This window comes from Anastrepha ludens, chromosome 3 (assembly GCF_028408465.1).
Source record: "Anastrepha ludens isolate Willacy chromosome 3, idAnaLude1.1, whole genome shotgun sequence".
NCBI lineage: Eukaryota > Metazoa > Arthropoda > Insecta > Diptera > Tephritidae > Anastrepha > Anastrepha ludens.
Genome location: NC_071499.1, coordinates 26,496,482 through 26,510,489, shown reverse-complemented (window position 1 = coordinate 26,510,489; position 14,008 = coordinate 26,496,482). Strand labels below are relative to the sequence as shown.

Sequence of the window (14,008 nt, the reverse complement as noted above, 5' to 3'; positions counted from 1 at the left end):
AAGAAAAATGTTACAAAAAATATTAGCTTTTGGAAATTGTGGATCACAAACCATTTAGAGAGCGCAGACCATGACGATCCAAGCTGCCGGCGATGCTGTGCGCCTGAAAAGCAGGATGTTGATGATGAAAGAAGGGTGCACCGTGTGGAAAACCAGGTCGAACTAAGGCTGCTGGGTTGCCAACGGCGCTCAAGGCACGCCAATCGGGCGCATGTAAATGGCTGTGCATGCCGACGAGATGGTGGGCGAAACCTGCAAGAAATGGTGAGAAGTTTTCGGTATTTAATCGTTGATGATATAAAGAACTTGTAAAATTCAAACGTAAAACGTTATTTCAGGCTGGAAATAAATAAATGGAAGTACTGAATATTGAATACATCAGAACTAGAATATTGACTTGGGTGAATTGGAAATTTCTGAAAATGCTTGGAACTACCATTGTTGATCCAAGAAGATGGCATATCAGATAACGATTACGCGCAGAGCATACCTGTAAGATCCAGTCATCTCAATCTGGATTGCGCTATCGAGAAATGGTTAACGATTTTTTATGGCCCGAATTGGATGGCATTGATTTGGATAACGTTTATTTTCAACAAGACGACGCTACGTGCGACACAAACAACGAAACAATTGATCCTTTGGGAAAAGTTTCCGGACCGTGTTATCTCTCGAAGAGGTGATCACAATTGGCCTCCGAGATCTTGTGATATAACACCTTGTGACTTTTCTCGTTGGGCCCACCTGAAAGAGAAGGTCTACGCCAGCAGCCCAGGGACGATTCAAGACCTCAAAGATGAAATTCGTGAGGCTATCGAGGACATAGGGCAGCCACTTTGAAATTCGGTTATGGAAAATTTCATAAAATGTTCCTGGTGGGCATTTGCCTGTTGTTATTTTCCCACTATTAACGGCATGCCTTCCTCTTTATAATGAAATAAACATCCGATCATTTATATTAAAAAAATTTCATTTTTCTTTTAATATTAAAATAACACCTCTGTTTGGAAAAGCCTATATTAATATATAAATTATCCGAAGATGCATCCATTTCAAGCTCCGTTGATTGATACTTCTTTGAAGGCTTTTGAAATTCATGTGAATGCTTAAATCCCACTCAGTAGAACTCCTTAGAAAACAGTAATCACTATCTCCTAGTTTAATCTACTCGTGATGGGAGTAGATCAAGTAGCATTGGAAGTGCTTCCAAATATGAGGCTCCAATGCAGCTTGTCCTTGAATGCAGACCTGTATGGAAGAGATGGTTGCAGCCGGCACATAGGTAAGGCACATACGTACAGTCCAACTCAGCTCTATCTTTAGTTTGATAAAGGAACTGGGTCTAGATGAGGTACTGTGATGAGTAAAGGACACAAAAGCCGTGAGGTCGAAGTGCAAACCTCCAATGAATCTATGTATCTAAGAAGTAGAGCCATATTGAGGGTCATGAGTGCCATCGAAGTCGATTTTACAGGCTTCCTATCGTCCACGCGTCAGATGAAGAGAAGCGAGTGTCTGTAGTTAAACAGCCATTTAATATTCGTGAGGAGTCCAAGTATAGTCAAATATATAATCAATAATTGTAATTAGTAATTGAGGTGGCCGCCGTAGCCGAATCGATTTTGGCGCGACTCCTATTCGGTAGAGCACAGCTTCGAGTCCCCGCGCATGAAAGCCCAAATAATACATAGAACAAATGTTTTCTTGTAGCGATCGCCCTCGGCAGAATATAGCAAACCTCCGAGTGCATTACTGCCATGAGAAACAGCTTATAAAAGATCATCTGTTGCTCGGAGTCGGAGGCATAAAACTGTGGGTATCTTCATTTGAGGAAAAACATCAGAACGCACACCACAAATAGTAGAAGGGTCTCGGCCAAATACCCAAAAAAGAGTTTAAACGCCAATTATTATTATTATTATTATTTTTACTTGCGATCAGAAATATTCTCCTTACTCACAGATCAAGACAGGTGTTATAAGATTTAGGCTAAAAATTAGGAAGCAGTTCGTCGAATTTACGTAACAACAATTCGAGAGTGGTACAGAAGCTTCTTTTTTGAGTGCAATTTCTTCACCTGCTGTGAGTTTCAGGACGTCTGGTATCGAGGAGGGAATACACGATACCTAATTTGAAAGGTATCTCAAACAAAGGAGTAGCGAGGGAAGTGAAAAATAATTCATAATCATTAAATCCCCTTGCACTGGCTGAATTTCTTGAAAACGAAGCTCTCTTTTCAGAGCCGAAACTTTGAAACTCTCCTCAAAATTGTTTCGAATGCATTTGACGAGACAGTCAGTCTTTCTGCGGGCACAAATCTGACCCGATAGGAGCGGGAACTCAACCGGCCTGCCATGTCACCTAATACTTTCAGCTGAGAACTGAGAAAGCTCAGATTTGAAGATATCTTTATGCAAGAAAAGCTACGTTGCTAAAATTCAACGTCATGATTTTGGCTTCAAAAAGGATCCACCTGGTAACTAAGGCACCAAGATGGCTTGACACATTACTTGCGAGCAGAGAAGAGCAATTAATAAGTTCATTCTGCTTAAAGATTGAAATTGAAATTTGGCAAGGTCGAGCCAAGGACCCCCAACAGATTTGGTGGCTCCTAAAACACTCAGGCTAAAAACCCATTGTATTTAGAGCTCTGGAAAGAGGGTAGATAGTCAAGGAGGGAAGGGGAAAAGTATCAGAGAAAGAGATAGGAAAGAATAGAGACAGAGATAGAGATAGTTAGTCCTGTGAGAATTTTCCAGATTCTTTGGCAAATCTGTAAATATCCTCCAGTTTTAGAGAACAAATACTACTCATTCTCACGACTTCGGAACCCAAAATTCGTAACCTTGCTCTAGCAAAGGCAGGACACTCACAGAAAAAGTACTCAGTGCTATCCGCCTCCTCCAAGCAAGACAGGCATGCTGACCCCATGGGTTGTGTCCTGTAATAATATCGACCATCAATCGAACGTCTTTCTTTCCAAGTTTTAATAGAAACTTTGACAGTTTTCTGTTGGGACTTGTCACAGAACACTTAGCAGTTCTGCAGCGTTCTAGACCGGACCATCGATCGCTCTTTATGTAGATTGCCTACATAATCGCTGATCCAATTCATGATTCCTGCGGAACTGATTCCGATTATTGGCTCTGGCCCTTGTGCGGGAACCGCTGATCTACCGTTGGCCAATTCATCGGCAATTTCGTTTCCTTGAACACCCGAGTGTCCCAAATCTGCTTAAAGATACGCAAGCGTGCAATAGTAGAGCAAACGCTTGGTGGCATATGGAGGACGTGAGGCCCAGAGTTCACAAATAAATTGTCTAAAAATGTGGCTTACAGGAAGAATTCTCGCTCAAGAGACCGTTTGGCATTGCAAGCTGCAAGATTCGGAGGAAAAAGACCACTTGTAGTGATTGCGTCGCGGACAAAGTAAAAAAGCTTCAAGCATTTAGAAGAACTTCCTTTGTAAAAGCGGAATAAAAAATTATGTTCGTAATTATAGGTCGATGTCCAAGCTATCAAACATCTTTAAACTGTTTGAATGCATTGTAAAGGACAAAATTTATTTTGCGGTGAAGTCTTTAATTAACCCAAACCAACAGGGGTTTATAACTGACCGCTCTACAGCTACTAATCTTGAGGTTTTTTGTGAACTCTCATCATTTTTCAGAGGACTCCAAGTTGATTGCATTTACATTGTCTTCTCTAAGGCATTTGAAAAAGTGTTGTACGAGATTCTAGTAAACCAGTTAACTTGCTTGGGCTTTCACTCCACTGTAATGGCTTAAGTCATATTTGACGGACAGTGCGTGGACGGACAAATCGATGGAGTTCTATCGAGCCACTTTGTAGCTGGTTCAGGTGTCCTCCCAGGGAGCTTCTTAGGGCCACTTCTTTATGTCATTTTTATCAATTCAAGAAATTAAAAAAAGTAAAACATTGGATTTTTTGTAATTTCTTGCTCTTCGCGGATGAGTTAAAAATTGACTCATCTATTAAGAACTGAATGGATGCTTAGAAGCTCAAACTCGGCCTGAGTCTTCCTCATCAATGGTGTATGAGATCGATTTTTAACACACTCTACACCATTTCTAATAATGTACTGCAAAGTGTAACGCAGTTTAACGATCCCGGAGTTTTATGCGATATGCAATTTTTCTTCTGTTTTCGTATTAATTTCATTCTTTCAAAATCGTTCTCGGTTCTGGGGTTCATTCTTCGCAATACAACTGACTTTTCTGATCCGCATACCTATAAATTGGTGTTTACGGCTCTTGTTACTGTTAGTACGGCTGTTTTCAGTTCTATTTGAGTGGATAGGCTTTAATGTTCCACAAAGAAGTCTTCGCAATGTTTAGGAGAAAGAAAATAGAGTTTCTAAGCATTAAATTACATAGTTGCCTATGTGGTGATCCACTTGCACGAAAACTCCAGATGTCATACCTTGCGACGCCATTGGGAGGATAATAGAAAGGAAGACTAGTATTAACGAATAGAAGAGAGGTTTTTTGAAGAAGGCCGAACTATGACGGCTTACGATTGTGTTAACCGCTTTATACCACTGATGAAATTCATCAAGTGGAGCACAAAAGTTAGAGCAGAACCAAGATGCCTTGAGATTAAGACCCAGTCCGCAAAGGATACGCACAAAATTCGAATGCTGTGAGATGGTTCGGCTTAGAAGCCCAGCAAGAGCTCGCGCCCACTGTGTAAAATCTGTCCTCAAATGCTGCTTCCCGCCCAGTCTTCCCTTGAGGGAATATGAACGAAGGAATTACCCGCTCGGACCTAGCGAGGTATCAAATAAAAATAATAATAACTAATAAGCGCGTACACTTCTGTTAGATATTTGACCGAGCCCCTTTTCCTATTTATGGTATCCGTCTTGATGTTGCTCCACAAACGCAGGAACCTACCGTTTGAAACCGGACACGGAGTCACATCCCTTCGGAATCGGGCGACTAAGCTGGGCTCTAAGCTAACGTGCGGGTCGGCAGGTTGCGGTTAGCCGGAAGGCGTGTAGTAACAGATTAGTTGTGAATAAGTTTTAAACAAATAAACAATCCCCGACAATGAGCGTCAGAAACGAAGGATGCGGTTTAAAAACTAGCAATTCCGATAACGTTATTTTGTCAAAGGTGAATAGACACTGCCTCCTCCTAAATGAGTGTCTCCTTCATCGTGCATGGTGAGTAATACAAATCCAAGAGCGACGACAGTTAGCGGCTACCTGGTCAGCGTCTGTACCCCAGGTTAGGGGCGGTTGTTTCATAGTGGGCATTAAGACCGAGCCTAGTAAGGACTTAATTACGATATACTGAAAAATGTTTGAAGCATACTGCCACGAGTCGGCCGTCAGGAACTATTCTGTCTCTTTAGTAAGCAGAGTGAAATCTAGCTGAAATGGCATACAGGTTTATGAAGCAGCCGCCCCCACCTTGTTAAAGCTATGGCAAATCTCTAAGAACGCTCCATATCCCATCGCCATTAAGTGCCGGCGTAGGTCTAGACGTAACATTCCTAGTTACCATTGATTCGGTTCTGAACTTAAGCTCTCCTAAGGAGCCTTCGTCGACCCTCACATGACCTTCCTGCTTGCAAAGATAACCATGGAATCATGAATAAGTCACTACGCCCCGGGATATGGATAACGGCTTAGGAGTTGGGGTCCAACAGCCATGACTTCAAGCAATCAAAATATAAATATCCTAGAAGAAGCTAAAATAGCAACAATCAATCCATCATTGGATTTGCCAAAAGAGACTCCAGATGGTATTAACAAACAGCGGGGAGCTAGTAAAACCCCCTTTCAAAGGAGCTCCAGATTGGCTCATTCGCTTCCGTTGATTGGAAGCACCAGATCTGCGTCACCATGCATGCAGTACAGCAGTCTCGTAAAGGAGGTCACAACAGAAGAGCTCAATCGCAGCATCAGTGCTAAGATTAAAGAGCGAACGGAGATGATGGAACTCCCAAAGCGTAATATTAACAAGCCAATGTGTGATCTGGTGTCGAGCATTTCTGAGTTCCATTAGAATGGTTGATTCTGACTTCAAGAATAAGGTTGCTAAAGGGGACAAAAAGTATGGTACCCGAAGCAAAAAACGAAGGCACGCAAATAAATAAATAAAGCTATCTGAGAAGGTGAGAGCTGTAAGCTGGTATCCAATGCCGAATTATTACGTTTTAAAGTATTTTTTTGGAGTTCTTGAAAAAAATATACTCTACTTTTACTTTCACACAGAGAACAGCGGTATCATATTTTACAAATGTAAGAAAAGCAAAACAATGGCGCTTAAATACCTACTAAAAACAATTTTGAACGACTGACAGCTGCTGCATTAGTCTCATCTCCAATGTCTGCCCTGAGCAATTTTTTATATTATTTTGCCACAAACTTAAATGCCAAGTCACCATGCCACATGGTCGTTTTAGCACTCACACAGCTTTATCGACTTTCTACTACTACAGTCGCACAATTTTGTGTACACTCACACAACCACCTCGGCGGGTAATGCAGTGCGAGAAAGAGTCTGCCGCCAATACCACAGAAATACGAACACAACACTTGAGTTAATGCCTGAGCATGAATTCGTACTCGACGTCGCATGCAATTGTATATATGGCTCTACTTTTGTATGCGTGTGTGAGTGTGTGTATTAGCCAAGTTTGCAATGGCAGTGGCTTTGCTTGCACTCCCACTAAAACCTAAATATGCGGTCCTGTAAGGAAACCCATGTGCGATAAAGGGTTAGCCACGTTGGTCGCAGTTTGTGTTATGTTCTTATGCTCCGCAAGGGGTTGGAGCCTACGGCGCTCAACGATGCTGGCGGGGAAGAGAGATAGAAAGAGACCACCAAACGGGAGGTTGACTCGGCTCGCCGGCCGCATCGAGTCTCGCCATACTTCGGCTGCCTTCTAAGCCTTCTTCGTGGTGATGTTGTGTATACAGATGTTTGTTGGTGGTGCGGCAGGGGTGGCGGTGAATGGCGCTACCACAAGCACATGCACACATGTTCGGTGAGAAAAAACACACGTATGTACGTTAATTTGTGTATATGTAAATATGTATGTATTTGTACAAATATGGGTCGTCGGTGTCTCGTTGTCGTGTCTCTTGTTGTTGGTAGCATAAAGTTGGTTGAGTCGGTTATGCATCGAATCGTAGTATCGTCGTCGTCGCGTCGTTGGCATTTTGGTCAACATACACAAACACACAGGCGGGCATATACACACAAACACGACTGTATGTAGATATCAATGCATGTTCTGGCTTTGTTGGCTGTTGGTGGTGGAGCTGACGGGGCATAACGTGGTCCCATTGGTGCGCCGCAAAAAGCTTTCTTGCTTTTGCATTCACATATTCACACACACACACACTGGCAAGCATTTATATAGGCGACACTGTTACTGCCTCCGACAATTGTTGCCACAGCCACCACCACATCTGGCATTGCCGCTGCTGCTACTGCGACTGCTGCTGCTGCTGGTGTTGGAGGAGCAGCAGAAGCTCAAGCTGGCAACAGTCTCATCATCATTTTGTATACACTTTGAGTTTGAGTTGCCTGCTCAGTCTTATTGCCTACGTAGTCGGTGTGCCACTGTTGGTATTTTTCTAGCTGCGCTGCACTGTGGTTGGGCGGTCGGGTTGATGCCACAGTTGACTATAAGGCTGTGGTGGCATTTTGTGGCAGCAGTAGTGGTGGTAATAGTATACATTAGTGTCCCATACAGAGATGCTCTCGGTATTGCTGCGAGGAGGTATTTTGTCACTGCCGCTGCTGCAACTCCTCCCGACGGGCGGGTGGCCGCTTGGACGTTCAGTTGTCGGTTTGTGTGTGATTCCTCAATGAATGCGACAGAATTCCAACACAAATTGGTATCAGCCCCCCACAAACTGGTGGAGCTGCGGCTCCGACCAAGCAACCAACCGACCAACCAAAAGTTTCATGCCTGTTTTCGGTTGGTGCATATTTTCTCTGATGCCTTTCGGTTTTGTTTTTTTTATGGATTTATTTATGAAATTTTATTTTATTACCCCTTTTTCGGTTATTCGATGTGTGTGCAAATACACCCACAAATGGGATATTTTTCGAACCAGTAAAAGTAAAAACAAATGCAAAGATTTACGGCGAAGTTGGGCGGATTGGGGGTGTATGAGCAGCGGGCGAAAATTTGGGAAATAAATGAAGAAATATTTCTTAAAGCAAACTGGACTTTGCAAGTGGGAATTTCTTAAAGCATTTACGAAAGTGAGTGTTGAAAGGTATAGAAATGCTGTGAGGCAATTTAATTAAAAAAATGTTTGAATGTTGAATAGCTTTGAAATCCATGAGATTCCCTACGACTTGGAAAGAGCAGAATCGGCAAACGCCCTTGTGGGGCCGGAATCATTTTGTGGCCTTAAATGGTTTCAAGATTCACATTTACTGCGAGGGTAGACTCAGAGGAAGGTAAAGATATTAGGAGATCTCAGTCAGGTCTTAGTTATCTGTTCAGTATAAAGGGCTTTAGGCTTTTTGGTAAAGCTGACATATAGCTTCTCACTGCTTCTCCAAGGAATCAGAATCAACTGACTTTTTTATCTCGGCTAAGTTCAAAAGTGAAAGAGAAGATAATCTAAACAAAGCACTGCCATATAGCTTCTCACTGCTTCTCCAAGGAATCAGAATCAACTGACTTTTTTATCTCGGCTAAGTTCAAAAGTGAAAGGGAAGATAATCTAAACAAATCACCAGCTTGCCAAAATACATGTTTGGCCGCTGTATTCGAATTAGTGAGGTATCCGTGAGGTGAGTCCGCGAGTGCGTAGGTTCGAGTCACTGTGCAAGAACATCAAATAATAAGGTTTTTTCTAATAGCGGTCGCGCCTCTGCAGGCAATGGCAAACCTCCGAACCTCCTCATAAGAACCATTTGCCGTTCGAAGTCGGCTGAAAACTGTACCTCCCTCCATTTGTGGAACAACATCAAGGCGCACATCTCAAATAGGAGGAAGAGTTCATGCTTGCTCACATGCTATAAACATATCAAAGTAGGTGAGTAGGTGGATAGATAGAAGTGGCAGTCGGTATCTAAACCAACTCACTTAGGCCGTTATCGGTCCATTACAATACCACAGTAGCTGCTACTAATCGCTAAACCATTTTATTTTAAGTGCAAACCCATTGATCTGGCTGACACTTCTCTACGATCATCGATATCATTCAAGAATAATGAGCAAAAATCTCTAATCGCAGAACAGTGATAGACTCTTCCCCCTTCTTACACTTGCAGCCTCTGCAATGGTCGAAATGCGGTATGTTCAATCTTTAAGCATGTCGACCTATGAGACAGTGGCCTGGGATCACAGCAACTAGCAAAGAGTCGTTTTTCCTTGACCGATTAAGTAGCGTCACTACTAATATCCCATTTACTAGGAAAAGAGTTCTAAATATACCCACACTGGGAAAAAATGGAATAGAAGTACCTCTAAAGGAAGAGGTTAAATACCTAGGAATTATCTTGCGGCGACCGCTATTAGAAAAATGTTTTTCTTTAATTTTGGTGTTTCACCGAGATTTGAACCTACGTTCTCTCTGTGAATTCCGAATGGTTGTCACGCACCAAGCCATTCGGCTACGGCGGCCGCCCTAGATAAAAAGGGCCTCAGATTACTCTATGGAGCACTTACAGGTCACTTTGCCTGCAATAAACATTTTAGCACAATAGAGTTATCTACATAGTACAAGATCATGCAGGTTCTGCTGTGATTAAGAGGAGTCTATGGAACACTTAATCACCAACTGTGAGGCATTAGGCCACAGGAGACATAGAATCCTCGTGGCTACTAGAGGAGGAAGACCTACAATTGCTCCCCCCTAAGCAGCTAGTTCGACTCCTAGGTATACTAAATAATTATAATTAAGTGCTTAGGGGCGCACAATGGATCAATCTGGTCGCAGTGCATAAAGGCCGTAGCCTAATCCGTACAACCATTACCATTACCATTACCAAGTAGCGCCTTTGAGCGTCTAGTGTCCCATTTTGGCTAAATCCTTTTTGCCGCATTAGAGAGGAGGGCAGTTTGTAGGTTGAGTGAGGTATGCCTACAATCTCAATCACCATACAAAGAGGAAGGAAGGTGAGTGGTGGTGCCCCCTCCCGCTAATTTAGCTGCCTTATAACTCCCAGGTATGTCACTATGTCCTGACACCTAATATCAATCCATATTGTTAAGAAATGCGGGGCATTGCTAAGATATTTAGTCGCCGCTTGGCTATCAGAGTAAATATAGTCTACTAAAGTGTAGTTAATTTAAGCAATAGTCAAAAAGGTTACGTACTGGAATAAATTACTATCACTTGAGCGCACAACTCTCTTGGGCGAACAAAAAAATAATAGATAGTGAGCGTCTAGTGTTTTTAACGTGAGTACCTGCTGGCGACAGCTCAAACCCACGGTACCCAAAGGCACACGGATCAAAACGATGCGGTACCAATTCGCAGTGTGGCATGGACACACTAACCGCCTTGGTAGGGCTCGAGGCCTACCCAAACCTCTGCCGTTCTGAAGGTCCCGGCACGTGGTTACAATGCAACTCTACATCGAGCCAAAGCTCTACCCGCGCTTTAGGTCTCAACCACAGCCACCACGAAAACCTCCCCGAAGGGCCGAACAGATAGTGAGTGTCCGATCAAGGGTAGATCCACTGTAAATGTGCATGCTTAAAAAAAAAAAACTTGGATTAATCAAAAAATAATATTAATCACCAAACGCCACAACTTCGAAAAAAATTTAGAAAAAGTTGTAATTTCCTTTAACCACCAAGTAGAAAATTGTTCCTTGATAACATGAGGATCGTTTGAAAAGTCTGTTCAAAGTCAGAGAAATGGCACTACTGGTCCGTGTCGAGGTTATGCTTAGCCAATAGCATCTACTGGAAGAACACACACCCAGTTTTGGCCAGCTCAGAGTACTTCTTTATGTTTGGCACTCGTTTGAATCGAGGAAGTCAACTGATTTTCCTGTGCCAACACGGCAAAGCACCAGCACACGCCTCAGCAGTTGTGGTTGAAAAAAATTGTGCAAAAGTTTGAGCAAACCGGGTCTGCAGGAGATGTGAAAACACCAGTGCATGCTCGTACAGCTCGAATTGCAGAAAATATTGCTGCTGCTCGCGATAGTGTGGTTAAAGAGCCGTCAACCTCAACCCGTCGTCGTGCCCAACAATTGCACCTCTCACGCTCATCGTTGATGAACATTATGCATAAAGGCTTGCATTTACACGCTTACAAGGTGCAATTGACTCAACAACTAAAGCCCCTTGACCATTTCAAGCGTCGTCAATGGTCAGAATGGTGGCAGGAAATGGCAACAGTGAATGACCAATTTTCGAAGAAAATCATCTTCAGTGATGAGACACATTTTCACCTCAGTGAATTCGTCAATAAGCAGAATTGCCGCATTTAGGCGAATGATAATCTAAGAGTGATTGCCGAAAAATCAATGCACCCATAAAGAGTGACTGTTTGGTGCGGCTTATGGGCCGGCGGCATCATTGGGCTGTATTTTTTCCAAAATGGGGCCGATCAGGCAGTTACTGTGAATAGTGTTCGCTATCGGGAGATGATAACGAACTTTTTATGACCCGAATTGGAAGATATGGATGTGGACAATATGTGGTTTCAACAGGACGGTACCACTTGTCACACAGCTAACGAAACAATGGCTCTTTTGCGCGAAAAATTTGATGGCCGAATAATCTCACGTCGCGGCGATGTCAATTGGCCGCCAAGATCATATGATTTGACACCGTTGGATTTATTTGTTTGTGGTTATTTGAAAGAAAAGATGTGCGTCAACATTTCAAGAGCTAAAGGATGAGATAATTCGGCACATTCACGGCATAGAACCTCAATTATGCCTCAGCGTCATCGAAAATTTGGACCATCGGATGGAGATGCACCGCCGTGGCCTCGGCGGCTATTTGGCCGATATTTTGTTGCGTACGTAATTGAGCCATATCAATATTATCATAATATAATATCAATATATTCAAAATCAACACCGGCCCTTGAACCTTTACATGAAATACCTTAAGAAGATTATTCAATATGCTTTATTTCAATATATTTTTATTTGTTTATTTACTCTTGTAAATACAAATGTTTCATAAAAAAATGTTTGTGAAAAAAAAATTATTTTTCATATTGGCTGTTGCACTTTTTTATTCCTTTTATAGAAAAAAAAATTTCTCATTGCATAAGAAAACAAAATATCAGCAAAAAAAATTTAATTAAATTCAAAAATGTTAATGTTTTTATCCAGTCACCAGCCACAGCCGCACGACTTCAATCTTAAAATAAGTCCTTTGTCACATAAAAGTGAGTGATGAGTTGCGAATCAAACAAAAACATTTGTCTTGACATCGCAAGTTATTCACAAATAAAAAAATATTTGTATTAAAACCAAGTAGATATTTTTTCTCCGCAGCCCGCCTTCTGTAATAATTTTTTTTTCATAAACAGATTTTCGTTGTTAAGAAATTCCCAGCAGTGTTCAGACAGCAGTAGGCGCGCTTACATTTTATAGTCACTAATAAAGACTAGCCACTATACTCTGAGCCCCAACATTCAACTGATTTACTGTTAATGTTATTAATCCATACCTGTCTTCAAACTAAACTAAAAAACCGCATAAAATCTTTAGTATTTTATTTTTTATTTTTATTTTTTTAAATAAATGCAAAACACCTTAAATTCCCCACGCAGCGCAAACAATCAAGTGACCCAGATATACTTAAAATTGCTTTGCTATGCCGTCATCTTTAAACTCTCCTTCAGTTTTCTTCGCAAAATCGCTTTTCCCGTCGGCATTTCGACAATATCCTTGTCCGCCGCAAATTTCTTAGCCGCAAATTCACCACATCTTGAAATATGATTCCACTCAAAAAGTTCACTCAATGCCCCACCTCTACGCTGCCATTCCGTTAAGCACCCTCGCCTCGCAGTTGTCCATAACTTGCTAATTTTTTCACCCTCTTCCACTCAGCAATCACTCACCATTTCCAACTGAGTAGCGATCCGCACTCATCAGCAGCGAGACAGCTGATTTCTGAGCGCTCCACAAGCGCGCATGACCGCAAAAATGAGCGCAAAGCAATCAGAAACAGAACGAGAGCTGTGGCAGTCGCTGCAAATGTAGCTCATCCTCGTAACAGGCGAGTGTTGCGTAGTTTTTCTTAAAACCACCTACTTAGACGTCTATTGGTGGTGTACTCTGCCTCAGTAGCGACAAGTGCACCAGCAGCAGCCATCGGCAAATCTAACTTCGCATACATATGTACACGCACATGCATACATACACGCATACACGCATACCGAGTACAGCCCATAAAATGTTATCTCCTTTTTTTCGTCTTATTTTAGTTTATTTACTACTTTTTTTCTTGATTTTATTTGCCATTTTTTGTTGTGTGGAGGTTCTTGGCTTTTTTGGTCACATTATTCGGTTTGTTGTTGGTGTATTCGCACTTATTTGGCCTCTCTAGCCGTCCACCCATTCGGGGTCTCATATTGGGTAGTGTACGGCGTGGAAGTATATAAAATAAAATTTATATGAATAGTGAAATAAAATTAAATGGGAATGCAATGTCTGGCTGGCTTAAAGAAACTTCTTTCGCAAGCATTTTGAGGCGATTGCATGGAGAGTGAAAGACTTAAATTTAAATTTAATTGAATTAGATGGTGGATGGAGTTAAGAGTTGTATGATAGTAGTAGTGTAGTAATTTTTTAGACGTATTCTTGAAATTAGCAATACCCAAAGGTAGTGGGCAATGTAGGTTTAAGTATTGAAAGGATGAATTTTATATTCAGATTAGTTGAGAGTTAGGTTGAACATTTTTTTTTTTTTTGCTAAAGGTTTAGGTGCTACTATACATATTTTGTAGCAAGGTAAATTATGGAAATGTTTACCACAGACATCCTATTTAAAAGAATACAAATTTTTACTTTTTTTAACCCATGAAT

General features: G+C 41.8%; 1 protein-coding gene across 1 annotated transcript in view; it reads right to left on the bottom strand.

Moving 5' to 3' along the window:
• LOC128857233 (segmentation protein Runt) overlaps positions 1–14,008 on the bottom strand; it is a 113,820-nt gene that overhangs the window by 1,164 nt on the left and 98,648 nt on the right. Inside the window, exon 4 of the mRNA XM_054092882.1 lies at positions 52–252. Coding sequence (XP_053948857.1) covers positions 52–252 — 201 coding nt within the window. The remainder of the gene's footprint in view (positions 1–51; positions 253–14,008) is intronic.